Raw genomic sequence first — 18,346 nt, 5'->3', positions numbered from 1 at the left:
CTGAGCTAAGGTCTGAGCGTTTACACCTAAGTATTCACGACAGCAGACAGTGAGAAAATTACATCTGTGGGCTTAAATGCTTAAGCCCAGTTCCACCAGCCCGACCAGGGGGCTGGAGCTCAAGTCAGCATGTGATTGGCTGGCTAAGGTCAGCTGATCGCCGGATCAGCTGACCTGTCTCCTCAGGGAATAAAGATCCTGCCGCCTCGCGCGCGTGCGCATGACCCTCTGCCTCTGAATCTCTGAGAGGCCAGGTCCCCGGTCAGCGCACGCCCGCACACGGAAGTCCGCCGGCTGAGTAGCGGGACCCGCCGCCATCCTATCAGCCTATCAGAAGTGCCTGCCCTGCTCTGCGCTGGCGGCTCCGCGTGAGTTTCGGAAACCGCCGGCTGGGACGCGGAGGCGGCTCCGCTATTGTTCACATGTACCCAATATTTTCCTTAACATATGTAGCTATTTTGGTAGCAACAGCATGTATGGGGGCTTTGCTATACACTGCCAAAATCAACAACAAATTATGTGTAAACTATGCGTAAATTCATGCATAATTAACGCATGATTATACAAAGTCAATTGGATTAACTGTTAGTAATTATGTATAGGCATAATTGCGAAAATGTACGCAAAATTTCACGTAATCGTAATTAGCTGATTAAGATCAGTGGCTATGGCTTGACCAAGAAATACCCTCCTAAGTGGGAGGGCTCATTGCCAATTGCAAACTCCTATAGACTTAAATACCGTACATGCTGGAGAAGGCAAAGCTATTCTTGTAAGATATATGATGCCACCAGCAGGGAAAAATAGCATGCTAGAATTTTTCTGAATTAGACTTTTTGATGTAGCTTTATAAGTAAACTCCTCTGTGATATCTCAGTATTGCAGGTTTATTCCCATCCTAACAGATGGGATGTTACTACAAGACTCAGTAACTATTATCAATCGAAGTGCCAGCGAAAGCAAAGAACATGCAAAATGTATAAAGAAAATCTTCTGCGTTCTGACCACTGTTAATGTAGGAAAAAAGCAGCCCTTTTACCAATTCATTTCTCTTCATTTGGTTAATGCTGTCAGATGCAGAGGTATTATTTAATACAAACATGATGTAAAATTAGGGGAAAGGATTTTTTAGCTAACCTGCATAGATGAAATAACATCCTTTTTCTTTCAGCGTGGAGCATTTTGCTTCACTAAATGCAGATATATTTTACAAATAAAATGTTTTTAAAACGTAATTTTGAGTAAAAGTGAATTAAAAAAATATTTTCTGTCATGTATCATTAGTACAGCAGTTATTTTGTAACAATTGCAGTCAAATGTTTCCATCTGTTCCAGTAGGCTAACCACACTATAAGAAGTAGTAAGAATATACTACTATTGAACCCCTTAGCAAACAATTTATTTAGAGGCTTGCAGGTGCTCCAGGCCAATTTGTTTTAGTACATTTTTTATTTCTTATTTGTTACATCTCCCTGCTTCTACTTAGTACTGCTTTAGTGTGTATTTATGGTCACTTGTCACTAGGGGGCAGTGTGTGACAATAACAGAGGACTTCTGCTTTCAGCTTCTGTATTTTCTACTAGTAGAGAGAGATCAAAGCATTCCAAGAATTTATAGCACAACAAGTTCTGCCAACTGATGTCAAAAGCAGTGCAATTATCTAATACGAGATAACATTATTAAAGCCGCTAATGTGTTAAAAATTGCCTGGAAGGACTGATAAGTCTACTTTTCATTTCCCTTGCCGTAGCAGTCAACACGGTGGCTGTAAGCTTTGCAACACCAACCACTGATGACAGGAGATTGCTATTCAATCTCCAAGCAAAGGACATAAGGTTTGTCCCCACATTAGGGAGATTCTATATGCAAGCTACACTGTAAGTAGTAAATTCTGTTTTTTTCCAGTACCATCTGATAGTGACAGGAAGGAATTGTGTTTTTTTCCCCCAGATGACACTACTTTGTAGCAAAAGACAAGTAGGATAGCAATTTCAGCAAAAAGGAGCGTGGAAACAAATTGTATTTGAGTGTCACTTTAATAATGACTTTAAATGATTAAAATTATCTTTTGATTTTGGTTTTCATCCTGCTGTTAATACCCCGAAGCCTAGTTCCCCAACCCTATCCTCAAGGCCTAACAACAGTAAACGTTTTGCAGAAAACCACAAACATGCACAGTGGACGTAATTAATGTCTCAGAAGAGCTGATTAACTAACTACCTTTGTGTATTTTCACAAAACATGCACTGTTGGTGGGCCTTGAGGACAGGGTTGGGAAACACTGCCCTAAAGAATAAGTTCTCATTACGTGGTATGTTTACCTCTGGGGATGCTTGTCATAGGTTCAGGGGGCAAACATCCCCTCCACCCCAATAAGGGGGTACCCAGATAGCCTCCCTCCACCCCCTTGAGGTTGCATGAGCATAGAAACATTCACATCCCTTACTCATGCCTACAAATACTTAAAAATAGAAAAAAAGCACAACTGACACCATAAAAAAGGAAAAAAACATTTTTTAGAAGCTTTCCCAAGTAATTTTCTTACAACTCAAGATAATTGTCCACACCACTGAACACTGTTGTAAACCATCACAGTATGATCTAAAAAGGTAACCCAGACAAAAGTATTTTTAAATCTCCTACTGGGGCTCCCCACAGGTCATAAGATTTGAATTATGGAGAAAGAAAGACATTTTATTTTGCTCCCTGACATGCTTTGTTCAGTACATAAAGCCCCATGCTGGCTATCTTGGCAATACAAGCTGCATGGGAATAAGAGGGTAAAACAGACAAAAATATAAATAGGGAAACAGGCTAACAAAAATGCTTAGCAAGCTTTGCCTCTGGACATTTTATGCATTATTTGCACAACTAACTTTTTCACTTTTCATTTACAGTATGCTACTAAACCTGTTGCATGTGTATTGTTTTGTGTTCTCTTTTACACATTCTCTTCAAAGTAAGCATTGCTTTTGCCCATTAGTGATGTTTGAATGTTTGAAAATTTGTTATTTCTTCACATTCTACTTTATTTTTTTTTCATTTTCTGCTGGTGGGGGTGGTGGCTTAAAGTTGGATGAAAATCACAATGGATCTGTAATCCATTTTATACTGTAAAAAAGCATGATTGTGACCTTACTTTTAAAAGACCACTATCGCGAAAATCATAAAATTTCAGGGTCATGTAAACATATATAAATAAGAAGTACAAGTGAAATGAGACATAAATTACGTTTCTTCTATATTGCCGTCACTTACAGTAGGTAATCGAAATGTGAAAGAACTGACAGGTTTTAGACCTGCTCATCTCCTCATTGGGGATTCTCAGGGTTTTCTTTATTTTCAAAAGTACTTAGTGAATGGCAGTTGCTCCATCCAACTGCCAAAAAAAGTGTACGGCGAGCAGGGAGGCTGTCCAGCATCTTTGTATAAATAGTTTTTAGGGAGGGTCATTATAAAGAATAAAGGCCATGCTAAGAATCCTCTATGGAGAGATGGACTAGCCCAAAACCTTTTGATTCTGTCAAATTTCTACTATCTACTGTAAATTTTAAACTTTTTTGCGATAGTGGTCCTTTAACCTCTTGAGGACTGCAGGGCTAAACCCCCCTAGTGACCAGGCCATTTTTAGTGAAATTGGCCACTGCAGCTTTAAGGCCAAGCTGCAGGGCTGCACAACACAGCACACAAGTGATTCCCCCCCCCCTTTTCTCCCCACCAACAGAGCTCTCTGTTGGTGGGGTCTGATGGCTCCCCCCATGTTTATATATATATATATATATAAAAATAAGGAATGTCACTAAAAAGTAGAAAAATACGTATGTAAAATCAACAAAAAATGATAGATTGTAGGTAGCAGCCTGTAATGTCCTCTTAGGTAGATGCAGTCCCAATTTAGTTATATCGATTTGATAGAGATCAAAAAGGCCCCTTGGTTGTTATGCACCATATACTGTATGCTGTATGGTCAGTCCAAAATGTATGGTATGTACAAGTTCACAGCTTCTCATATAAATGTCATTGATAATTACCGTATATGCCGGCGTATAAGACGACCCCCCAACTTTTCAAGTTAAAATAAAGAGTTTGGCATATATTCGCTGTTTAAGACTACCCCTCTTCAGAACTTGCCTCCTCCATCCTCCTGGCCCACCCCTGTATACAGTTTTGCATAATATTGGGTGCCGCAGTCATCCAGGGGAGGGAAAAGAGATCAGGCTGTGATTCTTAAGAATTTGGTGTCAGGTGCGGGGTGTCAGTATTTGTGCCAGGCAGAGCTTACCGTTTGAATCAGCCTTGGCGGAAAGGTCCGCTCGTGTTCTGGGTCCTTCTATGTCCTCCACTGTCCCCCTGTATCATTTATGTCCACGTCTTGTGTGTTTGAAAACTCAAAGCTGCAATACCATAGCGTCTTGCGAGCAGACGCTCGCCTGGGTAACAGGGCAGCTTCCTTGTTCCGGGTCACCTGACTGGTGAGATGCGCTTCACAAATAAGTGTCTTCCTCTTTCTATGCACCTCACCAGTCAGGTGACCCGGAACAAGGAAGCTGCCCTGTTACCCAGGCGAGCGGCTGCTCGCAAGACGCTATGGTATTGCAGCTTTGATTCTTCAAACACACGGGACGTGGACATGAATGATGCTGGGGAACAGTGAAGGACATAGAAGGACTCAGGACACGAGCGGACCTTTCCGCCAAGGCTGCTGCAACCGGTAAGTTCTGCCTGGCACAACACTGACACCCCGCACCTGACACCCGGCGTATAAGACGACCCCCCACTTTGCAGAAGATTTTCAGGGTTCAAAAAGTCATCTTATACGCCGGAATATACGGTAAATACAGTTCCTCTATGTTGTCAATTGCGGTTCACTTGCAGTAGTTAATTACCTCCGTGGTGTGATACTATGCTATGCGTGTAGTTTGCAGTGTACTCACGCTCCCAATTGTCCGCGTTCCGTGCAGTAGCAAATTTACTCCAGGTTGTGAGTCAGAGCTCCGGCCGTCAGCTCAATGTCTCGTATCAGCTTCCCCACACTACCAAAGTGAGATGTAGTGCTTCCGGGTATCGGCTGGTCCACTTCCTGGTGACGTCACCTCGTCTCACGTCCCTGTTGCCAGGTTACCGCTGTTATGCGGTTTCGCTTGTCTTGATTAACATTCTTAAATTCATCAGTGATGCTGGCTTGTTTTCTTCTGGCAAGGTTTGTTCCCTTCTGTGCAGCAAGCAGGATTGTCAGGTGATTATTGCTATTTTATCTGAAATTAATTGCGATTTTACCTGAAATGTTGCATTATGAATTTGCATCGTAATGGCCAATTACGATGCAGAATTACGATTATGCAAAATTTGTGCTGATCTCTAGGGTCAGATGTGTGAGAAGAGCTGTGGGGTGTGCAAGGTATATGTATATATGTATCATATATCGGGCAGACAAATACTTGAAATCTCTATTGTATAATGCCGGGGAGCCAAGCCAGCAAAAACGGTCATAAAGATATGGGCTCTGCAGTTTCATTAAACATATATACAATATATATATATATATATATATATATATATATATATATATATATATATATATATATATATATACAATATATATATATATATATATATATATATATATATATATATATACAGGGCCGGATTTAGGACAAGGCCGCCTAGGCCATGGCCTAGGGCACCGCAGGAGCAAGGGCACCAAAGCAGCAGGCTAAGCTGGTGCAGCATTTGCTAGCTTGCAAATGCTGCAGTGCAGGGAGATCAGGCAATCGCTTGACCGTGGTACACTGCTGCCAGCCCCCTGTGCAATGGCCACCCTGATATCTGTGCACGTTGGCATTGTGGCGGGCAGCTACAGACTTGGGCAGCATTGCAAAGTAGCAAGTGGAGGAAGTGGAATAGCAGCTGTCAGTCACTCACATCTCCGCTCATCTCCAACGTAGAAGCTTCCTCTTTCCCTCTGACTCGATTGGAGGGACAGATGTACAGCGACGGCTGATGGAAATGGAGGGGAAGAGAAAGCTTCTGTGCTGGAGATGAACGGAGATGTGAGAGTGACACTGATGGCTGCTGCAGTGTGGAGGCGAGCTGGCTACCTATACTGAAATGGGGGGAGTGGTAAAAGGGAGGAATTAACTGAAAATGTGTTTGATTGACTCCAAACTTTATTCCCATCCTTTAAATTGATATATTACTAATTTTAAAAGTTTAATATGAAGGAAAATTAACCAGGATAGAAAGGAACAGTGTGGTTTGAATTATAAAACAACATGTTTTTCTTATGAAATCTTTATGGTATGCGTGACTAGGAGTGTGACGGGGGCGTGATCAGGGGTGATCAAAAAGTTGGGAGGTATGTCCCAGTCATACAAGCTTAACATGTGTGCTACATTAATACAGTACCTACAGAATGTGACCTAGGTTCATGTATTTTATCAGAACATTTACACCATTGATGGCTTTGTCTGCCACTGTATATATATATATATATATATATATAATCTATCGTTGCCCGGGTATGTATTTGGCTGGCGTTGGCTCCGCCCACTTTTTCTAAACCTAACACAATTTCTCAATTACTTTCTTTGGCATCAATAGTTTCCATTGAAATGAAACAAATCTGATTGGCTGTGGCTTCACCCCCTTTTCTGAATTTTAACCCCAGTCACCCAATGACCGACTGTAGCAGATTTGAGACTTGTGACATTAACAGTGCAAGAATGGCAGCAATTAAATATTCCTCTTGAAAATCAATAGGTGAAGTTTGATTGGCTTTGTAGGCTCCACCCACTTTTCTGAATATTAATCTCAGTCACCCAGTGACCAACTGTGCAAAGTTTGAGAACCCTACCATTAACAGTGTAAGAATTATTTTAATACACGGCTAATAAATAGGCTTTGGCTGCATACATTTCTTGATGTCAATATACCACTTATTGTTTTAAAAAGAAATTAGGGCACCCACTAACACCCAATCCGGTACTGGATTGCTACTGACTGTCAACACGTACAGTATGTGTAAGTCAAACCGTTTAATTTGAATACCATATTTAAGGGTTTGATTTGCACGTATGTCACTGGAAGGGCTTATGTCACAAAGTAGGGATGGTCAGTGAGATGCAAATAATTCTGAAAAGATATGATCAGGCCCATAGACTTGTATGGGCAGTGAGTTGACATGCAGAATTATTCTTCAAAGCAACTGATGCAGTGTGAACGTAAAATTAGGGATCAAGTGGATTCTTGTCCTGTCTCCAACAAGTAGTCAGTGTGGCGATTGGGAATAACATCACCTCCTTCCAGGGGTGTAACTACAGGGTATAAGCCCCTGCAACCACAGGGGGCCCAGAGCTGTAACTACTAGTACACTCTCTATGAGCGGATCCATCCTTTAGTTCAGGTGCTGTGTAGCTACACTTGTTATGGTTGTGAGATTATGTTGCCCACACAAGTTTTATGACCGTTGCAAGATGGGCCCCCAGGCTGTGAGGGTTACGCAGCAAGGTAAGGGTGTGAACACTGGAGTGGGGGGCCCCATGATTTGTAGTTATGCCTCTGGTTTCTCCTAATAGTCCTGATGCTTAGAAACCGCAGTCTAGAATGATGATGATATTGTCAGAATATTCAAATCTGTTGATTTTTCTTTTTAAGTTTTAAAGCAAACCTAACAAGAGGAGAGGCAGGAATGTGTATCACAGATTTCCCATGGCACTGCATGTCTTCATGAAACAGCCACAGAGCTATAAAACCTTTCATTTCAATAAAAGAAATAATAAAATAACACTCAAATGCAAACAGATACATTTTATTTTGTTATTACTGCATTTAAAAAAAATGTATTAACTTGGCTATCATAATGGTATTTTGTCTTCAGTAGTTTCACACACTACAAAACAATTTGCTGAAAATGAAGATGAAAGTTTGATGACAACTGAAAATAATAGCAAGCAACATTGTCTGAATAAATCCTATGAGCAAAGAGAGTAATATATTTTTAACCGCCTAACGACTGCTCCACGGTAATCGGCGTGAGCAGGGGCCCGCAACCCCAGGACCACTCCAGGCCAATTGGCGTGAAGTCAGGGGCGGGGTTTTGCAGGAGATCGCGTGCGCCGATGTGGGCGCATCTCCGCATGAATGACGGAGCCCCGCTCAACCATCAGTCTCCTAGCGGCGATCGCACCAGGAGACTGTTGGACGGCAAAACGAACTGTTGGACGCCATCTAATAACACGGTACAGCGCTGCGATCTAAGGCAGCGCTGTATTAGGGACAGCCGTGTGGCATGACTGGGACAGCCATACTTTCGGCCTGGGGGAGACAGGAGCGATCCGCTGTCATAGGCTTAAAGAGAACCAGAGATGAAGAAGATATAGATTTATACATACCTGGGGCTTGCTCCAGCCCCATAAACCTGGATCGCTCCCACGCCGCCGTCCTCCGCTGCCTCTGTCCACCGGTACCGGTTCCCATACTTTCGGCCAGTCAAGCCAGTCGACGCAAGCGCAGTGCGCTCCCTCCGTACTACGCAGGCGCACGCGTACAAATCCGGAGGGAGCCCCTGCGCATGCGTACAACTGGTCGCGTCCGGCGGAAGTGATGGGACCTAGTACCGACGATACAGGCAGCGGAGGACAGCGGCATGGGAGCGATCCAGACTTATGGAGCTAGAGGAAGCCCCAGGTATGTATAACATCTTTTACCATTTTTAGGCTTACCCTCGTCTCTGGTTCCCTTTAAGCCTATGACAGCCGATCACTGTCATTGGCTGCCTCGGGGGGCAGGGTGTGTTATAAAATTAATAATAAAATGACTTTATTTATTTAAAAAAAAAATGTATAAAAAAAAACACCCTGGGAGCGATCATAGCCCACCAACAGAGAGCTCTGTTGGTGAGGAGAAAGACGGGGGATCACTTGTATGCTGAGTTGTGCGGCCCTGCAGCTAGGCCTTGAAGCTGCTGTAGCCTAATTAGTAAAAAAATGGTCTGGTCACTAGAGGGGTTTAAAGAGAGTCTGAAGCGAGAATAAATCTCGCTTCAGACCTCATAGTTAGCAGGGGCATGTGTGCCCCTGCTAAACCGCCGCTATCACGCCGCTAAACGGGGGTCCCTTCACCCCCAAATCCCCTCGGTGCAGCGAGGGAGCGCTTCCTGGTTGGGGCAGGGCTAACCGCCACAGCCCTGCCACACGCGCGTCTGTCAAGGCGTATCTCCGCCTCTCCCCCGCCCCTCTCAGTCTTCCTTCACTGAGAGGGTCGGGGAAGAGGCGGCGATGCGCCGCTGATAAACGCGACTGGAGGCAGGGCTGCAGCCGTTAGCCCTGCCTCCAGGAGCGACCAATTCCAGGACCAAGTGTTGCGGGGGTGGGTTTGGGGGTGAAGGGACCCCCGTTTAGCGGCGCGATAGCGGTGGTTTAGCAGGGGCACACACGCCCCTGCTAACTATGAGCTCTGAAGCGAGATTTATTCTCGCTTCAGAGTCTCTTTAAGACCGCGGGCCTTAAGAGGTTAAAGGACGCTCACTGCACCTTTACTATATGCAGTGGTAATGCACTGTGACATAAGCAATGAGTAGACACATTACGGTATGAGGTACAGTCAGGGTCTATGTACTGTTTGGTCTTCACTGGAACACCTAATGTTGGGGACAGAGTGCTAGGAGCAGTGATAGATGAAGATTGCAAACCGATTGTTCATGGCAGACCACATTGACTTTAATGGCAGGCAAACTTTAGCGGTTAATAGCAAAGCCCCTATCGTAACTTTTAAGTTTATTTTCTCAAACACTATAAGGTCTTTTTGAAAGATTTTTTTCTCCTTGTTCCCACTGTGCTGCTTAATATGATAGCAAATTTGGTGATTCTGGAATGCATGGGGGAACGTAAATGCGAGAACATTTGTTGCTGCCAGGTCATACAAGATTAAACCTGGTGGTTGAATCAAAATATAAGGTAATACTCCATAAGTGGGTAATAGTTAGTGCTTACAACAGACGCTAGATAAAGGTTCATAGTGATGATAGGGCAAGCAGTGTCCAGGTGAAGTCACACTTGTTGGTTACCATAGGGGATAACTACAGTGAGGAAGGAAGAGAAAGTGGTTGCAGGAGCTCCAGTAGAGGCAAGAGAATTACAGGAACAGCAGTAGTAGCAACATACCAATAGATGGACAACAGTAATAGCTACAGGAGCAGCAGGAAACATCAAGAGGTTCAGCATCAGTGGAAAAAGTAGCAGAAGATGCAACAGAGAGGCACTACTAGAGACCAAGTAAATGACAACTGTTTGCCAATCACCATTATTTCGCTAAGCTTGTTAAAGATTTATTCAGTATCAGCAACTTAGACTTTAGAGCTATTTGCTTTGCAACTGCACTCACACTTTTATATTAACTACAGACTATTGCATTCATCTCAGTTATAAAATGTGAATGAGACTTTCACAAGGAATCTTATATGCTATACTATGGCATAGCAATAAGTGATGCAAAGGTTTACCAGTGGTGCTAACCAGGGGCTTCCTTTTGGAAGCAGGAAATTTGAGCGGGATTTGCTAATGCAAATATCGGAAATTGGACGTCAAAAGCAGAAATTTGATAAATAGCAAGCTCCAGAACTGTCCAATCGAATTTTTATATTTTTGAAAATTTTGAAATTTATCATTTTGAACTATATAATTTTGAAATGTTTTGTTTTAGAAATGTGTATTGTATGTATCATTTTTTGTATTTACATTATTTGTGAAGGAGGGTTTTAACCACTTGAGGACCGCGGTGCCCCCTAGTGACCAGGACATTTTTTGCTAAAATGGCCACTGCAGCTTTAACCTCCTTGCCGGTCTAATTCCCCCGGCAAGGAGGCAGCACAGCTAGCAAAGTGCTAGCTGCTTGTAACAAAAAAAATTATGAAAATCGGCCCAGCGGGGCCTGAGAAATCCTCCTGCGCAGGTTACCCCGAACTGAATTCGGGATAACCAGCAAGGAGGTTAATCAGAAAAAACTCGGTATACAGAGGTGCCAGAGTAGAGTAAAACATTTTAAAAACCGCTTAAAAGCAGAGGGGGATGTTGGGGTGGACTTACCTCCCTCTTACAAAAAAAAAGAAAACTCACTTGAGTCTCGATAAAACAGAATTGACAAGAAATTTATTCAACTCCACAAATGCAACGCGTTTCGCAGGCGTGACCCCGCTTCCTCAGGCAAAAATGGGAGCACAACTCAGTGGGTCAAGCAATAGGTTTGAGCCCCTCTGTGAGTCAAGCAATAGGTTTGAGCAGAGGCGCTCAGTGGATCAAGCAATAGCTTTGAGCGCCTCTAAGAGTCAAGCAATAGGTTTGAGCAGAGGCACCACTAGGGGGCACCGCGGTCCTCAAGTGGTTAAAACCCCCCTTCACAAATAATGTAAATACAAAAAATTATACATACAATACACGTTTCTAACACAAACATCCCCCTCTGCTTTTAAGCAGTTTTTAAAATGTTTTACTCTACTCTGGCGCCTCTGTATACAGGGCCGGCCCTAGACTTTTTGCCGCCTGAGGCAAATTGTAAAAAAATTGTCACCTCCGCCCCTCCCCCCCCCCTCTGGGGGGCCGCCGAGCTGGAGGGGTAGCTGGCAGGACGGGGGTATTGGGCCAGCTCTTCCAGCACCTCTTCCCAGCGTGCGTTCCACTGACGTCACTTCCTGCAGCGTTGCAGGAAGTGATGTCAGTGGAGCGCACGCTGGAGCGAGGAGGAGGTGAGTGTCTCCCCGCCCGTGCCTCTTACACATACGGCTGCTTCTATTTAGGCTGGAGGGGAGCGGAGCACGGGGGACCCAGGCGAGGGAGGGGGGGGTCCGACCCCCCTCCCCACCGCTGGCCCAATACCCCTGTCCTGCCAGCTACCCCTCCAGCTCGGCGGGCCGGCTCCCCGCACCCACGGACGGGTGGGTGCCGCCCCTGGAAATTTGCTGCCTGAGGCAAAAGTTTCACCCCGCCTCATGAGCGGGCCGGCCCTGTCTGTATACCAAGTTTTTGCTGATCTTCTAGTCCACCCTGGGTGGAGGGGTGCATCCCCATCTACTATCTAAGAGAGCGACTTCTTAACCTGAGTGGGGTCAGGTCCTAATGCTCCCCACCTGCATTTAAAGTGGTTGCCTATGGGTAACCCGTGTTTGTGAGTATATATACATAAAATTGTATTGAACTCTTAATTTTACCTGACAATACTGCACCATATTGGGCTCTCGATTCTCTTCTTGTTTTTAAGCATACTGCAGCTTTAAGGCCTAGCTGCAGGGCCACACAACTAAGCACACAAGGGATTCCCCCCCCCCCCTTTTCTCTTCACCAACAGAGCTCTCTGTTGGTGGGGTCTGATCGCTCCCCAGTTGTTTATTTATTTATTTGATAAATATTTGTTTTATTCTTTTTTTTAATTAAATTTGCCTATTTTTGTATTTTTTTTTATTCCCCCATCCCCCCGCCAGCCAATCAGCATGATCGGCTGTCATAGACTTCAGCCTATGATAGCCAATCACTCCCCAGCCTATGGAGGGGACAGCCGTGTCACACGGCTTTCCCCAGTACAGCGCTGCCTTAGATCGCAGTGCCGTACGGGGTAATTAGATGACGGTTTCGCCGTCCAACAGTCTCTGAGCGGTGATCACTGCTGGGAGTCTGAAGGCGGAGCTCCGCTCCGCACTACCAAGCGCAGTGTGCGTGCGTGCGATCTCCAGCTAGCCCCAGAGAAGGCCGTTCACACCAATCGGCATGGAGCGGTCGGCAAGAAGTTAAGGTTAGGTGTCAGGAATAGGAATTTCAGGGTTAGGCATCAGGAAAGGAGGTTTTAGTGTTAGGGGTAGAGTCAGGAATAGGGTTTTAAGGTTAGGCGCCAGGAAGGGGGGTTTAAGGTTAGGCATTGGTGGATGGTGGGTTCTGTGTGAGAAACGAGAGTAGAGTTAGGCTTAGCTGTAGTAAAATATCAGTAACATTTACCAGTCTTTTACTATGCAAGTCAATGGGCGACATAGCATGTATGCAGGAAGCAATGAGACATGCATGCGCAGACCGATGGGAATCCCAGTGATGTACTTCCTGCCCAGCAGGGAGTACATCACTTTCCGGGTTAGTCCTATCAATATGACCCTGTAGCACAGTGGCACAGGGTCATATTAAGCCTAATTTCTGTGGTGCTCGCACCTTTCACACTAGGACCTTTTCATTGCGTTGTGTTACCCCTTTTTACAGCAGGGTAACGCTAATGCAATGAAAGTCTATGGGACATTTCATACCTGCCGTGGTGGGGTGCCCTGGAAGCATCGGTTCTGACACAAAAGCATCTGCGCATTACCAATCAACATCAGGGGCGACTTGCGTTGACCGGATGTCATGTAAGTCAATTGCAACACAGATATTTTAAAATGTTTCGCATGCGAGGAAGCGTAGTTTTTCTTCCGTGCAATTCGTATTTGGCTTGCTGCCAGAAGTGAGATGACAGTGCATTGCCGCGGCAATCTCCAAAACCTATTTTAAGTGTTGGAGTGCGATGCAATCATCCGATCGCACCACAACCAAAGCGCAGGTTGCTGGTGTGAAACGGCCTCAGGTGTGCAATTGGCTTTAAAGGATTCATGCACTATTAAGCTGTATTTAAAGCTCATCATTAGTGTTGGGTGAACACCTGGATGTTCGGGTTCGGGCCGAACAGGCCGAACATGGGCCAGATGTTCGGCATGTTCGGCCCGAACCCCGAACTCAATGCAAGTCAATGGGGACCCGAACATGCCGCAATATGGCCCCCCTATGGGGTCGCAGGCATAAGGGGGGAGCATGCCCTGATCGCGGGGCGGGGGTCGGAAATTCCCCCCACCCCCTCCGCTAGCGCTCCCCCCTCTGCCCACTTCCCCACAAAAAAGTTTGCGTAAAGTTAAATAGTACCGGTGGTGGCTGCTGCAGTGGCTGGCTGGCCTGGCAGTGGTGTGAGTGAGGAGGCGTGACGCGTACCCTCGTATGCGTCATCACGTAGAGGACGTGAGGTCAGAGAAAGGGCGGAAGTACCACAAGGGTACTACCGCTGAACCGCCCGCTGCCCGGCCTCAATGCGTCCTACTCGGACTCCTCCTCCTCACTCACACCACTGCCAGCCAGCCACTGCAGCAGCGACCACCGGTACTATTTAACTTTACGCAAATTTTTTTATGGGGAAGCGGGCAGAGGGGGGAGCGCTAGCGGAGGGGGTGGGGGGAATTTCCGACCCCCCCCCCCGCGATCGGGGCATGCTCCCCCCTTATGCCTGCGACCCCATAGAGGGGCCGTATTCGGCCGAACAGGGCCCTGTTCGGCCGGGCACTGAGCAGTTCGGGCGAACCCGAACTAAAAGGCCGAACACCATCAGGTGTTCGGCCGAACTCGAACATCACCCGAACAGGGTGATGTTCTGCAGAACCCGAACAGTGGCGAACACTGTTCGCCCAACACTACTCATCACGTTAACATATTTGGTAAAACTATTTTAAAATGTCCAGATAAGTTCTTAAAGTTATCCAGTGGGAGATGGTGGACTGCCTAACAACTTTTTCCATCCAGGTGTATTAGACTTGTTTCATGCAGTGGATGTGTTTTCTGTTGTAGGTTTCTTGCTTCCAGTGTGTGTTGTTGTTGTTTCCTGTGTATCCACTTTCCTGCAGCACAGCAAACTATAGATATACTTCTGGCACCTCGAAGAAGCAAAATAATAGATAAGGGGATCCAGGCAGCAGCTGATGCTGCTGATGCACACACACAACATATAGGCAATGTACAACGACTCATCAGATCCATTAATAAAGTGCAAATAATGAATAACAAGGATGATGTTGGTTGGAGCAAAGCAGACCAGGTATGTTGTAAGCACTACAATGGACAGGAGCACTGCTCTGGACTTCTTACAAGAATTCTCAATATTTTTGGTGCGTAGTCTTCGTATAATACCGATGTAACAAGTGGTGGTAATAACCAATGGCAAGAAGAACAAGACTGCTGAAAAGGTGGTAAAATAATACAGATAGAAGTTCTGGAGATGTTTCAGGTCCAGAACATCATGGCATGTTGTCATATCCAGTTCAGGTATGTATTGAGTTTGCTGTTTTATAAGAAGAGGTAGAGTGCTGGCTATTGATATGGCCCACATAAAGAAGCAAACCAGCCAGGCTCTTTTCTTTGTGCGCCAGGAAAGAGAAGGCAGAGGATACACCACAGCCAGGAACCTGTCCACACTGATGCTTGTCATGAGGAGGATGGAGCAATACATGTTGCAGTAAAATGCTGCAGTGACCAAGCGACACATTCCATCTCCAAGGCGCCAGCTGTTCCCAGAGAAGCGGTAAGCAATGTTGAGAGGCAGCACAGTAACGAAGAGGACATCGGCAACCGCCAGGTTCAGCATATACACCACTGCCGGGCTGCTGATTTTTGTTATAAATACAAACATGATAATCGCCAAGACGTTTTCAGGTAAAGACACAGCAAATACCAGGGTGTACACTGATGGAACAAATCTGGTCAGCCAATTACTAGACAGGTAAGACTTGACGTTCTCTGTAATGTTTTTATCATAAGGAAAGGCGGCTGGAATCGCTGGAGACAAAAGAAACAAAATTCAGTAAATGAAATACATTTTTGCAGTTCCAGCAGCCACGGTTGACCCCAGAATTGGTGTACAAGAGGACCCAGTAAAGACGGGAGAAGCAACAATCGCAAAAACTCGGCAGCAAATGGACAAGAGGAAAGAGTACAGAAACAGCAGCACCGGAAATAGCGTGAGTTCTAGCAATAGCACAGAATGCAGCAGAAGACGCAGTAGAGGAATGTGCCAGTTGAGTATAATACCCAACTACATAATTAATTAAATAGAGCGGTAATGGTGCCTTGTATATTGGTTGATGTCCCCGTGTGATATAGGGTGGGGCCAACCCAAAGATAATTAGATATATAGCTATTTAGTAAAGAAAGGTTATGAGGCCACCATAATTATACCAATATGCAAAAATGAGTTTATTACAATAAGATACACTACAATACAAAGCACAATCCCTTAAATAGTCCCTCGAATAGTCTCAATACCCTCCCCATATTTAAAAACCAAAACATGCGGAGCCTGTATCATGCATGAGTGGTCCACAACCTGTGCCTTAAATACAGATCAACAATCATGAGTTTAAGCCTGAAGGCTAAATATTCACCTCACAATCGCCCGCGCACACATTCACCTTCCAACCTGCCACCATGTCCAATTGTATAACGGGGGCCCCCACTGGTGGAGAATATGATGTCCAATTCTCAATTGATAAGTTCCGCTATAATGAATCAGATCTCCGGATATCTTATCACCTCACAACCTTGGGTGTAATGCCTTTAAAAAGTATGGATGGGTCTCACCCGTGCACTGGTTCCTTTTCCGTATATTCAGTACCGCTTGTTCCGTTCAGTGTATTGAGGCCATGTACATGGTAGCTCCAGTATCCGCACAGATCACCGGAATAGATGACTCCATTGCGTGTATAAACAACACGCGGACCACGCCAGCCACGCTGGTACTGGATACAGGATGGAGGCGGCCGCCAGAAGTGATGTCACTGGTATGCAACCACTCCGCCAGACAAGGCTCCGCCCACCGACGCGTTTCACGCCCACTTTGGGCGTTTCATCAGGGTGTGGCCTATACAGCCTTTGCATTCGCTTAAAAACAGTCCCGTAGCTCCTCCTATTATGTTACCATAGCGACTAATAAACTTTGCCCGTTAGTTCATACGGAGGCTGCACTGGGTCACAAGTACAAATAAAGCAGTTCCTATTGTTATAATGGACATAGCTTCCAGCGGGAGTTTCCTCAAGGTATCATTGCCATTATAAAGATAGATATATATATTTTTTTGATCATTCAGAGCAAGTCCATGTACATAAAGATTTTTACCAACGCTAATGCGTGCATATTAAATATATTTCCGAATGGGACAGTAGGGCAAGGCGGAATTCCGTATCTATTAGTGGCATAGTACAACAATCACTGCGGCACCATACACACTGCATGCATTACCCCTCAATATGCACTTTACAGCAAATTTACCTAAGATTTATTCCAAAACTATCTATATCTATTATGTCTCAGGAACGGGGATAAATCTAGTTCCGCATTTAGACCTAGGGGGGTCACTGTACCTAATTTAAAGATCCACATTGCTTCCTTGCAATAGAGAACCTCATCAAAGTCCCCCCTCCTCCCAGATATTTTTAATTTATATAATCCCTTCACCACTGTTCCCCTTAAGGAATTATCATGGTACTCCCTATAATGATCATATATTATCCCTGTGGCTCCTCTGGGCTTGAAAGCTTGGAGCCATCAAGTATTGATACAGATGGCTCCCTAGGCAGTAGAAAGTCAGTAACTTTTTTAGAAGAGGGCAATACCCCCAGGAGAGGGAGAGGGAGGAACAGAAGAGGAAGAGGAAGAGGACGAGGCAAAGGAGGGAGAGGAGGACGAGGAGAGTGGAAAAATGTAGGGGGGAGGGGGACAGAGCAGGAGGACAAAGACGAACAGATGGACGAGGAGGTATCAGCCAGAGTGACCAGGAGTGGCAATCAGAGAAAGTGAAACCTGGAGATGGGGAGACTGGCAGGAATATAATAAATCTTTCAGTCTTCCAGTTGCAGGATAGGCATGTTTCATTACTCAGACGTGGACTGTCTTTTTCCCCAACCACCTCTGGTGACATCTTTGAAATCTATAAGGATATATATCTGTTCTTGAGGAAAGTATTGTTGAAATTATCTTATGGACAATCTCCTCAACAACCTACTGAACAACTGCAGGGATATACTCCTCTCACATTAAGTGAGAGAGAAACTTTAGCAGCTTTAGAATCCTTAATGCAAGAACAAGTATCGGTGGATCATTCTATGACCATGGAATATTATGATGATATCTCTGTGGAAGAATATCTGTCTCCTCCCCAGACTAGTCAGCAAGATAACCCTCTGCTCATACCCCCACCCCCACAAAACACCAATCTTCGCCTCAAATCCATCTATATGCCACCATTAACACAAAATCGAAATGTTAAGGTGTTTTTGGACACAGTGGAACAGGAATTATGGAAATTGAGGCTTTCTCCTCTCCATGGGGACAGAAATTTGACTTCCCAAGAAATGATTGCCTTAAAAGAGTTGCAACAGGCCCCTAAATTGATTATAAAACCTAGTGACAAAGGGGGCAATGTTGTCCTCATGGATGAGGAGAAATACATTCAGGAAATTAAGCGCCAATTGGGTGATACTAATACTTATCGGAAACTCAGGGATAATCCCTTTCCATTTATTAAGGATAG

At 44.9% G+C, this 18,346-nt stretch overlaps 1 protein-coding gene across 1 annotated transcript; it reads right to left on the bottom strand.

Annotated features, from left to right (window-relative positions):
• Positions 1 to 14,583: 14,583 nt before the first annotated feature.
• Positions 14,584 to 17,568, bottom strand: LOC137540315 (proteinase-activated receptor 1-like; the record flags this gene model as incomplete). The annotated part of the gene is made up of 2 exons (XM_068261829.1): positions 14,584 to 15,564; positions 17,518 to 17,568. Coding segments are annotated over 2 exons (1,032 nt in total), but the record flags the coding sequence as incomplete, so codon positions are not given.
• Between the last annotated feature and the right edge of the window lie 778 nt (positions 17,569 to 18,346).

This window comes from Hyperolius riggenbachi, chromosome 1 (assembly GCF_040937935.1).
Source record: "Hyperolius riggenbachi isolate aHypRig1 chromosome 1, aHypRig1.pri, whole genome shotgun sequence".
In the NCBI taxonomy this organism is placed as follows: Eukaryota; Metazoa; Chordata; class Amphibia; order Anura; family Hyperoliidae; genus Hyperolius; species Hyperolius riggenbachi.
Note: the sequence above shows the minus strand (reverse complement) of the source record. Positions and strands in the feature narration are given on the sequence as shown.